Source organism: Stomoxys calcitrans, chromosome 4 (assembly GCF_963082655.1).
Source record: "Stomoxys calcitrans chromosome 4, idStoCalc2.1, whole genome shotgun sequence".
NCBI classification, from domain to species: domain Eukaryota; kingdom Metazoa; phylum Arthropoda; class Insecta; order Diptera; family Muscidae; genus Stomoxys; species Stomoxys calcitrans.
In genome coordinates, this window is record NC_081555.1 from 77,981,642 (window position 1) to 78,001,446 (window position 19,805).

At 35.6% G+C, this 19,805-nt stretch overlaps 1 protein-coding gene across 1 annotated transcript in view; it reads left to right on the plus strand.

Annotated features, from left to right (window-relative positions):
- Positions 1–19,805, plus strand: part of LOC106086554 (teneurin-a) — a 1,121,402-nt gene that overhangs the window by 361,699 nt on the left and 739,898 nt on the right. Inside the window, exon 5 of the mRNA XM_059366919.1 lies at positions 546–627. Within this exon, the coding sequence (XP_059222902.1) occupies positions 546–627 (82 nt within the window). The remainder of the gene's footprint in view (positions 1–545; positions 628–19,805) is intronic.

Consider the following 19,805-nt stretch of genomic DNA (forward strand, 5'->3'; position numbering starts at 1 on the left):
TTTAACAAAATAAGGATTTGTGCCTTGTACAAACAGTTTTTTTCTACTTTCCTTGTAAATTTATTCCAAACATTGGTTCTTGTTTGATCCCCTTTGTGTTATTTGGGATAATATAATATTGTCGTCTAATAATGCTAAAGTTAGTCATGTTGTATTACCAAACGTATGGCTGTTGTTTAAATAAAGTTTTCGTCTAAGTTAGTATAAAGTCAATATCGTCTGGCTTATGTTTTTCTTCTTCTTCATTTTGGATTTTTTGCTTTAAAATATAGTTTTGTGTACAAAGAAGTATACTTCCTAATTCTAATAACTATTGTTAATACTTTTTTCAATTGTCATACAAACAACTCATCTTTGTAATGTGTTTCCCTTCTAATTGGCTATTAAATTGCCATAAAACAGTTATGTGGTGGCGCTATTTAAAATGTGGAACACTTTCTGCTATTCTAACTACCTCTTTCCCAGCGAAATCCATTTAATATAAACAAATTAATTGCAAATAAGATAACGTTCTCTAATCCGCTTCAATCTTATCCTAATTGCAGATTATTTAATTGCTGACACAGTACGTTGCAGCGAGAGTCAATCCAAGTCAATTGCATCGAGTGATTCACAAAGTCAACAAGGGTAAGTTTAATGAAATTACAAAACAACTATAAAAGCTTTGGCGTAAGATCGAATGAGAGTCTATGTGGCGAAATGAATGTAGTAATTAAGTTCTGTCAAGAGACTTTAAATGCTGGGTTAAATTTAATTTCGTATTTCTTATGGTTGGGCATTTATAAAAGTTTTGAAAGTTTTATGCTAAATATTTTTGGCTCATGTAGTAGAAAATACATATTATGCTTTCCACCATGGATCACTCATACATCAAGTTATTTGCATATAATTTTTCTATATATGCCTATTTAGACAAATGAGCTCACAAGAACAAGTAAAAGCGTGCTAAGTTCGGCAGGGCCGAATCTTTTATACCCTCCACCACGGATCGCATTCGTCAAGTTCTTTGAATGACTTTCTCGAATAGAAAAACACAGTCATAGAAAAACACACCCTCCAAAATTTCGTTCGAATCGTGTAATAATTGCACCCTCCAGAGACTCAAAAAGTCAAACTGGGAGATCGGTTTATATAGCAGCTATATCAGATTATTTACCGATTTAGACCATACTTAGAACAGTTGTTGAAAGTCATGCAAAAAAGACATATGCCAAATTTCAACAATATTTGATAAGAATTTCGCCCTCTAGAAGCCCAAGAAGTCTAATCGGAAGATCGGTTTATATGGCGGCTATATCAGGATATAGACTGAATTAGACCACACCAAAAACAATTGTTGGAAGTCAAAATAAAGCACTTCATGCTAAATTTCGGCCAAATCGGATAAGAATTGCGCCCTCTAGAGGCTCAAAAAGTCAAGATACCAGATCTGTTTATATGGCAACTATATCTGGTTATATACCGATTTGAACCAAACTTAGCACAGTTGTCGGAAGTGATACCAAAACACCAGATGCCAGATTTCAGCCAAATCGGATAAGAATTGCGCCCTCTAAAAGCTGAAGGATTTAAGACCCCAAATCGGTTTATATGGCAGCTATATCAGGTTATAAACAGATTTGCACCATACTTAGCACAGTTGTTGGAAGTGATATCAAATCACAAGATGCAAGATTTCAGTCAAATCGGAAATGAATTGCGCCTTCTAGATGTTTAAGAAATCAAGACCCAAAATCGGTTTATATGGCAGCCATATCAAAACATGGACCGATATGGCCCATTTACACTTCCAAATGACCTACACTAATAAAAGGTATTTGTGCAAAATTTCAAGCGGGTAGCTTTACTCCTTCGAAAGTTAGCGTGCTTTCGAAATTTTTTTATATGTATATTGTGTTAATACGACAATTTTCGGCCTTCATTTTCTGGGACATCTCCCTTCTCATATACCACTGCACTCTAGTTCGGCCGGGCAGAATCTTATATACTCTCCACCATAGATCGCATTTGTCGAGTTTTTTTCCTGGATAAAAGAAAATAATTGTTATGCTATTGGAGCTACATCAAGTTATGTTCCGATTCGGACCATAATCGAATTGAATGTTGGAGACCATAGTAGAAGTCATTTTGAAAAATTTCAGCCAATTCGAATAAGAAATGGGTCCTTTTGGGGCTCAAGAACTAAAATAGGGAGATCGATTTATATGGGAGCTGTATCAAGCTATAGACCGATTCAGACCATAACAAACACGTTCGTTGAAGGTCATGAGAGGATCCGTCGTTTAAAATTTCAGCCAAATCGGATAATAATTGCGACCTCTAGAGGCTCAAGAAGTCAAGATCCCAGATCGGTTTATATGGCAGCTATATCAGGTTATGGACCGATTTGAACCATACTTAGCGCAGTTGTTGGATATCATAACAAAACACGTGGTGCAAAATTTCATTCCAATCGGATAAGAATTGCGCACTCTAGAGGCTCAAGAAGTCAAGACCCAAAATCGGTTTATATGGCACCTATATCAAAACATGGACCGATATGGCTCATTTACAATTCCAATAACAAGTAAGGACGGGCTAAAGTCAGGCGAAGTCGACCTTTTGATACGCTGCACCATTGGATTTACAGGCTTAGTTGTCGAATTTAAAATTTGTTTAAATTTTATATGTAGAATTTCGATCAAATTCTATACATATTGTGGGAGTCATAGAGAAACTCGTTGTGCAAATTTTTGAGAAGATCGATTGAGAAATGAGTTAGAAAAGGCTTTAAAAGTGAAAATCGGGAAATGCATATATATGGGAGCTATATCTAAATCTAAACCGATATCTATCAAATTAACCAATAATGTTGTAATGACTTGTAAGAGAATTCCTCGTTCAAAATGTCGTGAGAATCGGTTTACACATGACGATATAATTGCAATTTAAGTCCAAATCGGATAAACATATATATGGAAGCTATATCTAATTCTGAATCGATTTCTATGAAATTCCATAATGTTGAGACTTATAAAAGAACTCCTCGTGCAACATTTCGTAAGAATAGGTTTACAAATGACGATAAAATCGGAAGAACCTATATATGGGGGCTATATCCAAATTTGAACCGATTTTTTCCAATTTCAACAGGCTTTGTCTCTAGGCCCAAGAAAATGCTTGTGGCAAATTTGAAGACGATCGGGTGAAAATTGCGACCTGTACTTTGTACTCAAACTAACATGGACAGACAATCAGACAGTCATAGCTAAATCGAATTAGAAAGTGATTCTGAGTCGATAAGCATATTTATCAATGGGCTTATCTCTCTTCCTTTTGGGCATTACAAGCAAATTCAATAAGCTATAATAACCTGTAATAGCCTTTTATATTTCGGGATTAGAGAACAAAAACAACTTTTAATCATCGAAAACCGAATTATTGTTTTTCAAAATATTCCCCTTTAAGATCTATACCCATTTGCATGCGTTTGGATCAATTGCGCACTTGGCACTCTGATTGAAGTATTTGAAAACACGCATTCTGAACGCATCAACCGCTTCTTCAGGTGTCGAGAAATGTTGACCTCTCATTATACCCTCCACCATAGGATGGGGGTATACTAATTTCGTCATTCTCTTTGTAACTACTCGAAATATTCGTGTGAGACCCCATAAAGTATATATAATCTTGTTCGTCGTGACATTTTATGTCGATCTAGCAATGTCCGTTCGTCCGTCCGTCTGTCGAAAGGACGCTAACTTTCGAAGGAGTAAATCTAGCCGCTTAAAATTTTGCACAAATACTTCTTATTAGTGTCGGTCAGTTGGGATTGTAAATGGGCCATATCGGTCCATGTTTTGATATACCTGTCATATAAACCGATCTTAGGTCTTGACTTCTTGAGCCTGTAGAGGGCACAATTCTTATCCGATTGGAATAAAATTTTGCACGAGGTGTTTCGCTATAACTTTGGATAACTGTGCTAAATTAGGTTCAAATCGGTCATATAAGCCGATCTTGAAAATTGACTTCTAGAGTCACTAGAGGGCGCAATTCTTATCCGATTTGAATAAAAGTACGAAGTATTTTGTTATGATATCCAACAACTGTGCCAAAGAAGGTTCAAAACGGTTCATAACCCGATATAGCTGTCATATAAACCGATCTGGGATCTTGACATCTTGAGCCTCTAAAGGTCGCAATTATTATCCGATTTGCCTGAAATTTTGTACGACGGTTCCCCTCATGATCGTCAACATACGTGTTTATTATGGTCTGAATCGGTTTATAGGCCGATAAAGTTCCCATATAAATCGATCTCTCTGTTTTACTTCTTGAGCCCCCAAAGGTCGCAATTCTTATTCGAATTGGCTGACATTTTACACAGGTCTCCAGGATATAATTTAATTGAGGTCCGAACCGGACCCTTTTTTGGTATCGCTCTGATAGCAGAGCAAATCTTTTTGTTAACCTTTTTTTGCCTAAGAAGAGATTTCGGGAAAAGATCTCGACAAATGCGTATATAAGATTCGGCCCGGCCGAACTTGGGACGCTTTTACTTGTTCTAACAAAAATTTTATCTTTAGAAAAAATTTAATTAAAAAATTGTCTTTAGACAAAATTGTATATGGCTGAAATGGTGTCATTAGACAATGTCTTTAAAAATTTTTTAGAAAAATGTTATAAAAATTTTGTTTTTAGTAAGAATTTCATTACAATTTTGTCCTTAAGAAAAGTGATTTTAAGACGGCCCTGGCCGCAGCAAAATTTTATCTTTGTAGAATATTATATATATAAAAATTTGTCGTTTTGTAAAATGCTACATAAATTTTTTGTTTGATTTAAATATTTTTCTTAGACAAAATCATTTTGGGGTGCTCGGGTCCGAGAGCCCCCATCTGGCTACATTCCTGATGCCAAATATGGTCCAAATCGTCCCAATTTCTGATTTATTGGTCTCGAACATTTCCTTTGTAATTAATGATAGAAAAACTCGTAAGGGGTCACGTAAAATTTTATATTATTTAGAAACAAAAAATGCTTAGTTATAACTTAGCATATATCTAAAGTGATAAATAGTTTAATCAAGATAAATCTACTTCTGACTATGCTCATTTTTCAACAATAACCTTTTTCTCCATTTTTGTTGTTTCACACATCTAAAATACAATGCACGCGCTTTGAAAATAGATTGTGAGCTACCAAATACAAAATAAAGCAATCTTTTTTCTTTCAATTGTGTCTTTTTTAGTTTCATCATATTTTTTTAGAGTACCGCTTATGTATCCTTGCAGTCCAACTAGAGAAGTTTATTACCTTTTGTAAGTTTATATTATTATATGATTGTTATATACTCTATCCACCTTGGCAACAGTTATGCCTTTTTTATATGATTGTTATATACTCTATCCACCTTGGCAACAGTTATGCCTTTTTTCATTCGTTTCACTTATAAAATTCTATATTTATATGAAAACATCTAATAACGAATAGGCGAATGGTTTGGGTAGTACAATAAACAAGCAAAAGCACAAGTAAAGTATAGTTCGGGTGGGCCGAATCTTATATACCCACCACCATGAATAACATTTGTCAAGATCTTTGTCCAGTATCTGTTTATAAGCAAACAAAGGATAACGGGTAAGAATTGCTATACTATTGGAGCTATATCAGATGATGAACTATATTTGGCATAGATGTCATTGTGCAAAATTTCAGCCAAAACGGATAAGGATTGCGTCGTATAGGAGCTTAAGAACTAAAATTGGGAAATTGGTTTATTTGGATATAACTTAATTAATTATTAATTGGATATCATGTTATTGATTAGACTATATGTAGCACATATATTAAAAGTCTTAGAATTAGTCATTGTATACAATTTTAGCCTAATCCGACGGGAACTGCGCCATCTAGGGATTCAAAAAATGCAATCTGGAGATTGCATTTTATATGGGAGCTTAGGTTTTGCCCGATTCAGGCCATACTAGCCATGTATGTTGAAGGTCATAGGAGATGTTATTACACCCTCCACCATAGTTTCGTCATACTGTTTGTAACTCCTCGAAATATTCCTCTAAGACCCCATAAAGTATATATATTCTTGATCGTCATGACATTTTAAGTCGAACTAGCCATATCCGCCCGTCTGTCCGTCCGTCCGTTTGTCAGTCGAAGCACGCTAACTTTCGAAGGAGTAAAGCTAGAAATTTTGCACAAATACTTCTTATAAATGTAGGTTGAATGGGATTGAAAATGAGCTACATCGGTCCACGTTTTGATATAGCTGCCATATAAACCGATCTGGGATCTTGACTTCTTGAGCCGCTAGAGTGCACAATTCTAAACCGATTTGGCTGAAATTTTGTACGAGGTGTTTTATTATCACCTCCAACAACTTTGCTGAGTATGGTTGAAATCGGTTCATAACCTAATATAACTGCCATATAAACCGATCTGGGGTCTTGACTTCTTGGACCACTAGAGGGCACAATTCTTGTCCGATTTAGCTGAATTTTTTTATTTATTAGTCTATAGATATTATAATCCTTACAGACTAGACTATATACAAACTAAGCTTAATAACTACGAATTCAGCAAAATAATAATCTTTTTCTTTAAAGAATATTTGTTTTCGCACAGATCTATATTATTGTAAAATTTATTAAATTCAACACATAAACGCCTAAATGGGTCATTGTTCGCAAAATTCGTACGATAGTATTCAACACGAAGAAGATTAAAATTTCGTGAAGGTCTCAGCGGCACGTTCAAGTAGATGTGGTCCAACAGAAACTCCGACTTCAAGTTTCCGTTTAGTATATTTAACATGAAATTCAGATTCAGCATTGTACGCCGACTTTCCAACGAAGGCAATTTGATCAAATTTAATCTTTCTTTATAATATGGTAAAGTATTAAATGTCCAGTTACGTCTACGTAAGCAGAATAACACGACCTGTTTTTGCACAGACTCAATTGAATTGCAGTGGATTTTATAATTTGGGCACCATATTATAGAACCATACTCCAGTATCGGTCGAACAAGGGATGTGTATAGATTTCTTGTGACGATTGGATCAACAAGCTCTTTGCTCCAACGCTTAACAAATCCTAAAGAACTATAGGCTTTATTGATCGTCAAAGATAAATGTGATCTATAGTTTAACCTTTGATCTAACAAGAAGCCAAGATCCATGATTGATTCCACAGTTTCTAGGGGCGTACCGTTTATAGAGTAAATTGTTGTTAGATGATTTAATCTGTAAAACGATATATGTTTACATTTTTTTATGTTCAATTCCATTAGATTCAGTTAACACCTATCGTATAATCGATCAAGGTCGGATTGTAGTTTCAGTTGATCTGTGTCATTTTGAATGGTTTTGAAAAGTTTAACATCGTCTGCATACATAAGTACTCGAGAGAAAGTGGCAGTGGATGGTAGATCATTAATAAATAATGAAAACAAAATAGGCCCAAGATGACTACCTTGTGGGACTCCAGATAAAACATCAATAGTTTTAGAAACAGAATCATTAAATTTTACGGTTTGAGTGCGATTAGACAGGTAATTTGATATCCATGCTAGCAACGAGTCTGAAAACCCCAGGAGGTCTAGCTTGTGTAATAGATGACTATGATTTACCTTATCAAAAGCCTTGCTAAAATCAGTATATATAACGTCAGTTTGCAAACGATTTCTAAATCCTTCGTTTACAATTGTAGTTAATTCCAAAACATTTGTTACAGTTGAGTACGATTTACGAAATCCATGCTGATATCGTGATAACAGTGAAGAAACTTGATGAGACAGTGAGTCAGTGATGATTTTTTCAAGAAGTTTCGGAATAGCGCTAAGCTTTGCGATTCCTCTGTAGTTGGTGACTTCAGATTTACATCCACTTTTAAACAGGGGAATAATGAAAGAATTTTTCCATAATGGAGGGAAATATTGTTTCCGTAAAGATTCATTAGACAATATTGAGAGAACACCGGACAGGGAATTTGCGCAGTACTTAAGAATATTGCTAGGGATACCATCTGGACCTGGATTGAAGGAACATTTCATATTCCTCAAATAATGCTGTACAGTATCAGATGTTGTTAGTGGAACAGATATCGTGCTATTTCTGTAGAAGCTTTGGGAGGGCTCATTAGTTTTATTATATGTTTTCCGGGAATAAGTAGTGGTAAAGAAGTCTGCAAACATATTGCTGATGGAAAGGTCATCATCCGCTTCGATGGCTCCAAATTTCAAAACTTTTGGAAAAGTATTCGACCGACGTTTAGAGTTTACAAATTTATAAAAAGACTTAGGGTTTACTTGTAGTTGACTTTTTATATTCGACAAATAAGTGTTGTATGAGATCTTATTGCAGATGTTATTTTCAGAACGAACAACAGAGTATTTGGAAAAGTCCATCGCAGTACCAGTTTTCTTATACTTTTTATATAGTTTATTTTTTCTATTCTTCAAGTTGCGCAAGAATATCATAAAATATAACAATCGACTCATCCAAATCATTTAATGGAAGTGATTCTTGCCAATCAACTTCGGATATAAGAGTATTAAGTTTTCGGTAATCAGTTTTCGAAAAAGCATAAATACTATCAATATTAGACAATCGTGTTTTTCGAAGGAAAGAGGTAGAAAGGTTGGCATCAACGTGAATAGTAGGATGAAATACATCCTCTGGACTAGTAATAGCGTTTGTTCCTTGTAGCGAAGTTTGCATAGGTTCAGTGGTAAATAGTAAATCCAACATCTTATCATTAGCGTTGAAAATTCTATTAAAATTGTTTCAATAAATTCCACAACATGACCATTTTTTGTGACGGGTAATAAATAGTTTGTATCAGTATTTTCCTTCCAATGAATAGATGGTAAATTGAAATCTCCAGTTACAATTAGTGAGTCCATTGGTTTAGAAAGACTTAGTACAGATTGGATAGCAGCTATGTGTGCTTTATAGATTTCAGTAGTAGATCCAGGAGGAATATATGAACAAGTCAAAAATAAAAATTTATTTCCATATTTTAATTTAACAGCCAGGAATTCGATGGATGGATCAATAAATACATCTATGATAAATGCACTGTATTCAGTCGAGACAGCAATTAGGACGCCTCCACCAGATTTTTTTATACCAATTGTACGATCACGTCTAAAAACTTGATATCTATCACACAAAATTTCAGTATTTAAAATGTTTCCATGAAGCCAGGTTTCAGTGAAAATTATTACATCGTATTCGAATCCAAAACTATCAGTATACAGACCAGATAACTTGGTATTTAGTCCCCTAACATTCTGATAAACCAGAAACAGTTGTTTATCAGGAGATGAGCTCCTTAGTTTTTTGGTAAATCTTCAGAACGTGCAGGCAAATGCGCAATATTTGTACTAATCCTTTCTTTGTATATATATTCCTGTACTAAAGCCCTCGGTGGCCAAAAGTCAGGACTAACCACGGTTTCAAAAACAGAGTCAGGTACCATAATTCTAAATGATGCCGTGTTGCGTTTGTCTCTGTACTGAAACTTAAATTATTTCAAATTCACATCTAAGTTCAGCTTGGACTTTATATAATATCTCATATCGTCTTCAGATGTGTCTGCAGCAAAACGAGCAGCAAAAACAGTTTTCATAGGAGGTATAACCCTCAAAGGCCTTGGAGAATTAAGCGATGCAGTTGTCGCACTAACGAAGTTTTGTGGAGAAGGAGAATTCAAAGGTGAAAAGAACTTATTAGGACCAGAAGGTGTATTCAAACCAGAAAAAATGTTTGAACCAGATGGTGTGACAACAATTGGTGGCACTGTCTTAGTTCCAATGTTGTTCGTATCAGTAGTCATTTCGGTATTTTTTCGGTATATTTTCGGTATGGTTGAAAACGGTTCATAACCTAATATAACTGCCATATAAACCGATCTGGGCTCTTAACTTCTTGAACCACTAGAGGACGCATTTATTATCCTATTTAGCTGAAATTTTGCATGATGTATTGTTATAACTTTCAACAACTGTGCTAAGAAAAGTTCAAATCGGTCCATAACCTGATATATCTGCCATATAAACCAATATGGGATCTTGACTTCTTGAGCCTCTAAAGGGCGCAAGTATAACCCGATTTGGTTGAAATTTTGTACAACGGATTCTCTCATGACCTTTAACATACGTGTCGAATATGACATGGATCGGTTTGTAGCCTAATACAGCTCCCCTATAAACCGATCTCCTTATTTAACTTCTTCAGCCCCAAAAGTGCGCAATTCTTACTATTTATATTTGGCTGAAATTTTACACAATGACTTCTACTATGGTCTCCAATATTCAGTTCAATTATGGTCCGAAATGAACCATTACTTGATATTGTTCCAATAACATAGCAATTCTTTTCTTTTATCCTTTGTTTGCCTAAAGGAGATACCGTGGCAAGAGCTCGACAAATGCTTATCATGGTGGAGGTATATAGGATTCGGCCCGGCCGAACTTAGCACACTTCTACTTGTTGTCCATAATTAGAGCCAAATCGAATAATAATTGCGCCTTCTAAAGGTTCAAAAAGTGCAATCGTGACATAGGTATATATGGATCGATATAGCCCATTTACAATCCCAACTAACCTACGCTAATATAAATATTTGTGCAAAATTGCAAGCACCTATCTCTACTCCTTCAAAAATTTAGCGCACTTTTTACAGACAGACAGACCAACAGACGGACAGATATGGCTCGATGGACTCAAATCTAATATTTCGATGTGTTACAAACGGAATGACGAAGTGAGTATACCTCCATCCTTTGGCAGAGTGTATAAAAACAAACAGCGAAAGCAATAGTTAACCTTAATGCAGCCATTTGTTGCATTCAATTTGCCATGTTGCATTGATATATAAGGCCACATTGGAAAATGAACAAATACATATTTTGCAAGTCCACAAATGAGAAAACGATAGAGTATAGCTTCCATCTTTATGGTGATATATACATACTATAATCGGTATGGCCGTGTTTGCGTTACCGTTTGATAAGATCATGTTTGGTAAATATTAACGACATCTCCTCGTCCAGTGTAAAGAAATTGAACCTCCAGACGCATTCATAGTACAATAACATCCAATTGCACCATCATATGGCACAAACATCATATTTTCCTTTCCAATGCTTTCCTTTGCCTTTGTTCAATTATATTTATGCGTTGTGTCCTCCTCGAAGGAGTTATCGGCCAAGCGTCTACACGCGTGCGTTGTTGAGTGTTTAAGTATTAATAGAACTGAGGAGGAAAAATACTAAGCATTCCATTTTTCTTCGCATTGTTGAGATTTCTATGAAATGCAAGGACATGATACATATTTCTCTTATTCTTTGGAACAGATTATTGTTATTATTATATCCTTCACATATACATCCATATATTCCTGTATAAATGTACAAACATACAGACATATGTATTTTGATCAGTGTCCTTTCTCGACGTAATGCATTTCATACCACAATGACTCAACAATATGCGAGGACTGGCCATTGTTGTCAATGTTAAGATTTTTTTGATCTTGGGACATGATAGTTATTTAAATGGTTGTTGTTGTTGTGTTTTCTCCATCTTCTCTTGCCAGCCAACGTTTTTGCTTCATTGTCACAGAGTATGGCAAATTCTATAATTTGTTACAGTTTTTATTTTTTATTCTTCAAATATCTTCAATAGTCTGAGCACATTGTGTTTTTGTTGCATGACATGAAATATAAAAGTTTTGTCCAAAGTTTATTAAAACAGTTTATCGTTGTCCATTGGATGTATAAAGTGCAGATCTCCAGGGTGACTATTCAAGGGTCAAAAGATTTTAAACTTAAATTTTAGTTACAAATTTAGAAGGATTATATAGACTCAACCAGGTAAATAAACATAAACTAGGTTAGATTTAAGAGGCAGTTTGCCATAAGACTAACGTAGAGGGGTTCGTCTATTGTGATACCACTGGAACAGGAGAAGGAACATGGGAGCTCTAGCAGATTATGAACGGCTTTGTACTGTACTTGGCACGGTTTTTGTCATAACAAAAAACTCTGTTCAAAATTTCAGAGAAATCTGACAAAAATTAGGGTTCTAAAGGCTCAAGAGGTCATATCGAATACCACATTATATGTCAATAATCAAATCCTACCCTATGTTGCGGGTTTTGAAAATATTAATAGTGCAGGGAAATGTAAATAATAGAGGTGGCAATATATCAATGGCACTATCGATATTTAATTTTTTGGCGGAATATCGATCGATATTTTTCCGGAGGATACTATGGCAAAAGTTAATTTTTTTGTAATACTAAACAAAAACAAATAAGGAAGGGCAAAAATCGGGCGGTGTCGACTGTATAATACTCTACACCTACTCTATAAGTACAATGTGGGAGCTATATCCAATTTTGATAGACTTCGGAGGATGTTTTCAGATGGGTCATTAAACAGCCCGTATCAAATTTCGAGCAACTATATTCAAACTGTAATAACTACCGTTCAAAAATTACATTATTGCAAATTACCCTGACATACATATATATGGGAGCTGCATCTATTTCAGAACAGATTTCGTGCAAACTTCTCAGATATTGTGGTAGTCTTCGAGAAAGGCGTAGTGCAAGATAGTTAAAAAAAGGCGCTAGCAGTGGCTCTTGGAGTGAAAATCGGGCGATATACATATATGGCAGCTATATCTAAATCTGGACCGATTTCTATGAAATTTAAATTCCTGCCAAATTTCGAGAGAACCGGTTAAAAATGAGGATTTTATTGCAATATTTCTCAAAATCGGACGAACATATATATGAGAGCTACATCTAAATCTGAATCGATTTCGAGCAAACTCCTCAGATACTGTGGCAGTCGTCGAGGAAAGCGTTTTGCAAAATTTTGGCAAGATGTATCAATAAATGCGCTTGCTGTGACTCCAGAAGTTAAAATCCATGAAATTCATCTGTAACGTCAAGAAAATTTCTATTAGCAAATTTGGAGAAAATCGTTAACAGATGACAATTATATTGCAATATTACAGCAAATAGGAGGAACATATATATGGGAGCTATATCCAAATCGGAACCGATTTTTCTAATTTCATAAGGCTTCGTTTCTAGGCCGAAAAACAAGCTTGGACCAAATTTTAAAACGATCGGATGAAAATTGCGACCTGTACATTGTACACAAATTAACATGGACACACTGACAGACAGACAGCCAGACGGACACAGTAAAATCGAATCAGAAAGTGATACTGAGTCGATCGGCATACAGTATACTTATCAATGGGTCTATCTCTATTCCTTCTGGGTATAACAGACAAATGCATTAAGTTATAATATCCTGTATCACAGTAGTGGTGTAGGGTATAGTAAGCAATCCCACACTGAATGTATACTTTAAAACCCATTGTGCCTATAGAGGGCGCAATTTTCATCAGATTAGGCTAACATTTTGTAGAATGATTTCTCTCATAACTTCCAACTGAATTCATTAAAGTAGATTTTATTTGGTATGTGCATTTATGTAACTTCTGCATAAATCGATCAACTGATTTTTACTTCTCATTTTCGTTTAAAATATAGGTGATGGGATATTAATCGATAGTATCGATACAATCGATATTTATTATTAAAACTATCGAAAATATCGATTGTCGATAGTTAGCCAGCTCTAGTAGATGATAATTTTGCAGGTCTAAGAACATACTTATTAAGACTTAAAAAACAAAAATATACAGGGTGGCTGATGAAAGCCGCTACCAAAAAAAAATGTAATAACTTTTTTTCTATTTAATAATAATAATTTAATAATTAATTTAATTAATTAATTAATTAATTTAATTAATAATAATTTAATAATTAATTTAATAATTTAATTTAACATGAATAAAAGAAAAATGTATTCCATACACCGAAAAAAAAATGTAGCAATATTCATCATTGTAGCAATATTCATCAGCCACCCTGTATAAGTTAGCCTTGATTAAGTACTTTAGCTTTGGGTAACTGTAAGTTCCATGGGATGAAACCTTATATTCAAGCAAAAAGGCGTTAAGTTCGGCCGGATCGAACTTTGGATACCCACCACCTCGGGTATATATGTAAACCACCTTTCATCAAAATCCGGTGAAATTTGCATACCTTATGTTCCATGGCAGTTATATCGAAATATGTTCCGATTTGGACCAAATACTAATAAGTACAAGTCATTGTTCAATTGTGTATAACAAAATATTGGTATTTTTAGTAGCTACATCGAGATTGAGATATCGGTCTATATGGCAGCTATATTCAAAACTTGATCGATCTAGACCAAGTTGCAGAAATATGTGGAGGGTCTTAACTTAACTCTCTGTGTCAAATTTCGGCAACATCGGACAACATATGCGCCTTTTATGGGTCCAAAACATTAAATCGAGAGATCGGTCTATATGGCAGCTATCTCCAAATCTGGACCGATCTGAGTAAAATTGAAGAAAGATGTCGAAGGCCCTAACACAACTCAATGTCAAAAATTTCGGCGACATCGGACAATAAATGCGCTTTTTATGGCCCCAAAACCTAAAACCGAAAGATCGGTGTATATGGCAGCTATATCCAAATCTGGACCGATCTGTGCCATATTGTCAAGGTGTATGTATGTATGTCAAGGGCTCAAGCTCAATATAACTCACTATCCCAAATTTCAGCAAAATCGGACAATAAATGTGGCTTTCATGGGCCTAAGACCCTAAATTGGAGGATCGGTCTATATGGCAGCTATATACAACTATGGACCGATCTAGACCAAACTGACGAAATTTACCGAAGGGATTAACACAACTCACTGTCCCAAATTTCAGCAAAATCGGATAGAAAATGTGGCTTTTATAGGCCCAAGACCCTAAATCGGAGCATCGGTCTATATGGCAGCTATGTCCAAATCTGAACCGATCTGGACCAAATTAAAGAAACATGTCAAAGGGCCTAACACAACTCACTGTCCCAAATTTCAGCAAAATCAGATAATAAACGTGGCTTTTATTGGCCTAAGACCCTAAATCGGCGGATCGGTCTATATGGGGGCTATATAAAGATATAGTCCGATATAGCCCATCTTCGAACTTAACCTGCTTATGGACAAAAAAAGATCTGTGCAAAATTTCAACCCAATATCTCTATTTTTAAAGACTGTAGTGTGATTTCAACAGACAGACGGACGGACATGTCTAGATCGTCTTTAATTTTTATGCTGATCAAGAATATATATACTTTATAGGGCCGGAAATGGATATTTTGATGTGTTGCAAACGGAATGACAAAATGAACATACCCCCATCCTTTGGTGGCGGGTATAAAAACACATACTTTCACATGGATGTAAATCCCAAAGTAACCAACTGACTCACTTTTATACCGAACGTTACTCTAAATATTAAAATTTATGAGAAAAGATGCAGCTTTTAATTTTGGTTTTAAAAGAAGGAAAAAAGAATTGGAGAATCATAAAAAAGGAAAAAGAGTTGGATTGAAACCAAATTTCACATTTACAGTAATTGGAATGTTTTCTATCAAACTGAACCCAAAAATTACCATTTATTTTTGCCATTTATGGCCACAATCGTGACACTATGTTGAGTTATAAACGTCCAAAAAATTTGTTTGAAAATCGCCTGAATTAACTTTTCGCGATTGTTTTTCATGCCTGGTGCGTTTAGGACTTGTATTGATAATGTTATTCGATATTTTTTTGAATTCGATATTTGGTCATCAAACAGTATACTCACTTGGTTTATATGACGATTGGTACTTAGTATGATGTACACGACGAGTAATGGAAACAATAACTCTTTTAGGACAATATTTAATAACAATTCCAAAACATTCATTTGTTACTCGTCCATATGATTCTTGCGCCAATCTAAGATCTACTAAGACTCCCCCGACTTACTCTATACGACCTCATATGAAAGATTCGTGGAAAACCATTTCAAAAGATTCGTCTTGAAGACACACCTCTTATCGACGCGTGGGTAAATCTTTATGACTAGGTAATTCCGTCCGATAGATTAGGTTGGGTTTAAGTGGCTGTCTGCCATCAGACTCACTTAAACATTTCCGTTCATTGTGATGCCACAGTAACAGGATAAAGATATATGCCTTCTAGTTTATACCTTTGAACCATCCAGTTAACTTAAAAAAAGCTCAACAACTTGCGAATGTTCACTCTTTCTGACTGCCATTGCGACTCACACACACAACAGATGTTCTATTGTCTATTCTTCTTCGATGTCCTCACAGCTTCTGCAAAAGTCGTTGCTGACAAACATCAGTCTATCAGCATGTTTTCCTATGGCTGAGACGTCCGTTCAAGCCAATGACAGCACAGCGGTAGACATCTTCAAGTCAAGAATAGGTCACTTAATTTTGGAACGCTCACAACCCCCTTTATGACCATCTTTCATTCGTTGCCCTTCGGGCCTGATCCTAAAAACTTAGCTTACATGTCGCTAGAAACATACCCACAAATTCCAGTTCCCCTCGAATGTGTAAAGTAGTTCCTAGTCTCGGAAGCTCGTCTGCTCTCACATTCCCTGGTACATATCTGTGGTCCGGCACCCAGAACAGGTGAATTTCGAACTGTTAAGTCATCCCGTTGAGAGATTTGCGACAATCGAGGACGGTTTTTGAATTCAGAAATACACTCCCAGGGATTTAATGGCTGTCTGCGAAGATAATTATGCCAGTTGTCGTTGTGACATAATATCTCAGCCATTCTTCTTTGATTGCAAGGATCGCCGCTTAATGCAAACTGCAGTGGTCGGGTAAACTTTTCTATATGACTAGTTCTAGTTTTTTAGAGTACACCCCAAATCGCAACTGGTCGTCTAATTTGGAACCATTCGTAAAGAAGTCTGTGTAAAATCTATAACCTGGAACATCGTTCCAATCGGTTCTATCAGGAATAGTGTTTGAGCACTTTTTTTTATCAAAAAGCGGCTCAAGCTATATGTAATCCACACTGCCTGGAACATTGGGCATTGTACGAGAGTTAACTTTTATATTTCGGGATTGTACAACTCTTGTGTTGCAATCTGTCAACTGACAGCTCTATCGTAAAGCTTGACCTTTTTGGAGATTATACGTACTCAGAACGTTTTGATTAACGTACACTATTTGTGCTGTTTACAGTAACTTAAAAGATTCATCTTGCCCAAAAAATTGAATTAAATCGTGAACGTTATCGTGCGATCTTTATACAACTTTCGACATGGAATAACTCAACAACAGTGCATCGATGAACTTAATTCAATTTTTGGCGATGAAGCTCCTTCAAGGGCCAGTGTTTATCGATGGTAAGCGACACCACTTGGTGGAGAAGTTTTAACATGGCAGATACTTCATACCATAAGTAAGGGGAAAATTTTCGTATGTTCACTCCGGGGATTGAACCCAGGCGTTCGTTGTCATAAGCGGACATGCTAACCTCTGCGCCACGGTGGCCTACTTCTCTCTAAAGAGGTTAACACTCTTGTATATCTTCCAATGATACAGATTTCCCGATTATATTATGACCTGAACAAACTATTTTTCACAGATTTTCCTGAAATCTCAGCATTTTGCTATGAAACAAATCGTCTAGTGAACATTATGAATACGATCAGTAGTTGATAGTATATACGCTTCGCATTTTTACTCGTTACTACATATAAAACATTTTGCTGGGTTGTGATAAGCTATACAGCGGAGCCGAGCGGAGTCATATTAACCGAACTTGGATCTTGAATTCTTGAGTCACTAGATGGCTCAATTCTCATCTTATTTGCATGAGGCGTTTTGTTCTAACTTCCAATAAATGTGTTAAGTATGGTTCAAATCGGTTCATAACCTGATCTTGAACTATATAAACCGATCTTGAAAGTTAACTTCTTGAGCCATTAGAGACAATTAACATCCGATTTGTCTGAAATTGCATATGAAGTTTTTTAATTACTTCCAAGAACTGTGCTAAGCATGATTCAAATTGATCTATAACCTGATATAGCTGCCATATAAACTGATTTTAGATCTTGACTTGTTGAGACAGTAGAGGACGCAATTCTTATCCGCTTTGGCTGAAATTTTGTACAACGTCATTTCTATGACCTTCAGCATACGTGTCTAATATGGGCTGAGTCGATGTATAGCCTGATGTATTGTATATAAACCAATCTCCCCATTATGTTTCTTGAGCCCCTACATGGCGGAATTCTTATCCGGATGGACTGAAATATTAACCAATGACTTCTACTATGGCTTTCAACATTCAATTTATATATGGTCCAAATTGAACTATAACTTGTTTTAGCTCCAATACCATACCAATTCTTATCCATTATTCTTTGTTTGCTTAAATTATCTCGAAGAACTCGACAAATGCGATCCATGGTGGAGGGTATATAAGATTCGGCCCGGCCGAACTTAGCACGCTCTTACTTGTTATTTTTAAAACATTAAAAAATACAACTGCGCTCTAAAATCTAAACATAAACAATGCAAACGAGCGCGAAAAACGCTCTGCAACTGTTTTCTCGCACTCACAATCTTTATCGCATTGACAATCTCGGCTCGGCTTTCAGGCCACATTCTGTTCGCACCCTTACCCTATGTTAGTTGAGGTCAGTGCTAGCTTAACCAGCGTTCGCTTAAAATCTCTTTTAGATATAAAGATAACATAGACATTAATACACTTACAGAAATTTGTTAGTAATACAACAAAAAATGTTTGCTCTGACTACAAAAGTTTTCACCAAGAAAATAGCGCAACTGTAATCTCTTGGTATAACAGGGAACCATTTCTGCTGTTGTCAGTTTGCTGAGTTTTAATTGTATTTCTAAAATTTTAATTTTATCTTTCAATTTAAAAGGTTTTTTAGAATACCATTTTGGAAACCACCGTAGCGCAGATGTTAGCATGTGCGCTTATGAAACTAAATGCCTGGGTTCGAATCCTGGCGAAAATATCGGAAAAAATTTCAGTTTTTGCTATCCCTTCCTAATACTGGTGTCATTTTTTGAAAAAACTTTTCCCCAATGAGGTATCGCATTGCGGCTCGTCGCACAGTGGGATAGAAACAAAAAAAAAACTAGTAAAAAATATGCCATTTGAGACCGGATAGAGATAAATTTTGAAATTTAAAATGTTTAGGGCTGATGTGCCATCGCGATGATGTGCAAAATTTCAGTGCCCTAGGCGCCTCTTGGCGGGACCCTAAAGTTGGTCCCCTCGGCAATTCAAAAAGTTGTTCCGGCAGCCACATCTTCATTTGTGGTCTTATTTTAAATATTTGCTTGAGAGTGCTCAAAAATACCTTCAAAAAAACGAAAATTCAAATTGAAAAGTTTGTAAATATTTCTTAATATTTCTTTTTGAATTTTGCCGACAAATATAAATTCTGTCGGTTTTTTTTTTAAATCCCCAAAATACCCATTTCGGGTACAAATGACTTCAAAATCGCCACATTTTAGTTAAATTGCGATGGACCACAAATATTTTTTTGGTGCAAATATTTTTTGCCTGCGTTTAAGGGACATATGAAGTAGATTAGGTTATATTTTTTTTAGTGAAAAACTGCCTATTTTTAAAATTATATTGCACTCAATTAAGTTGACATATCCGGTTCATTTAAAACATATTGGGTTGCCCAAAAAGTAATTGCGGATTTTTCATATAGTCGGTGTTGACAAATTTTTTCACAGCTTGTGACTCTGTAATTGCATTCTTTCTTCTGTCAGTTATCAGCTGTTACTTTTAGCTTGCTTTAGAAAAAAAGTATATTTGACTAAAGT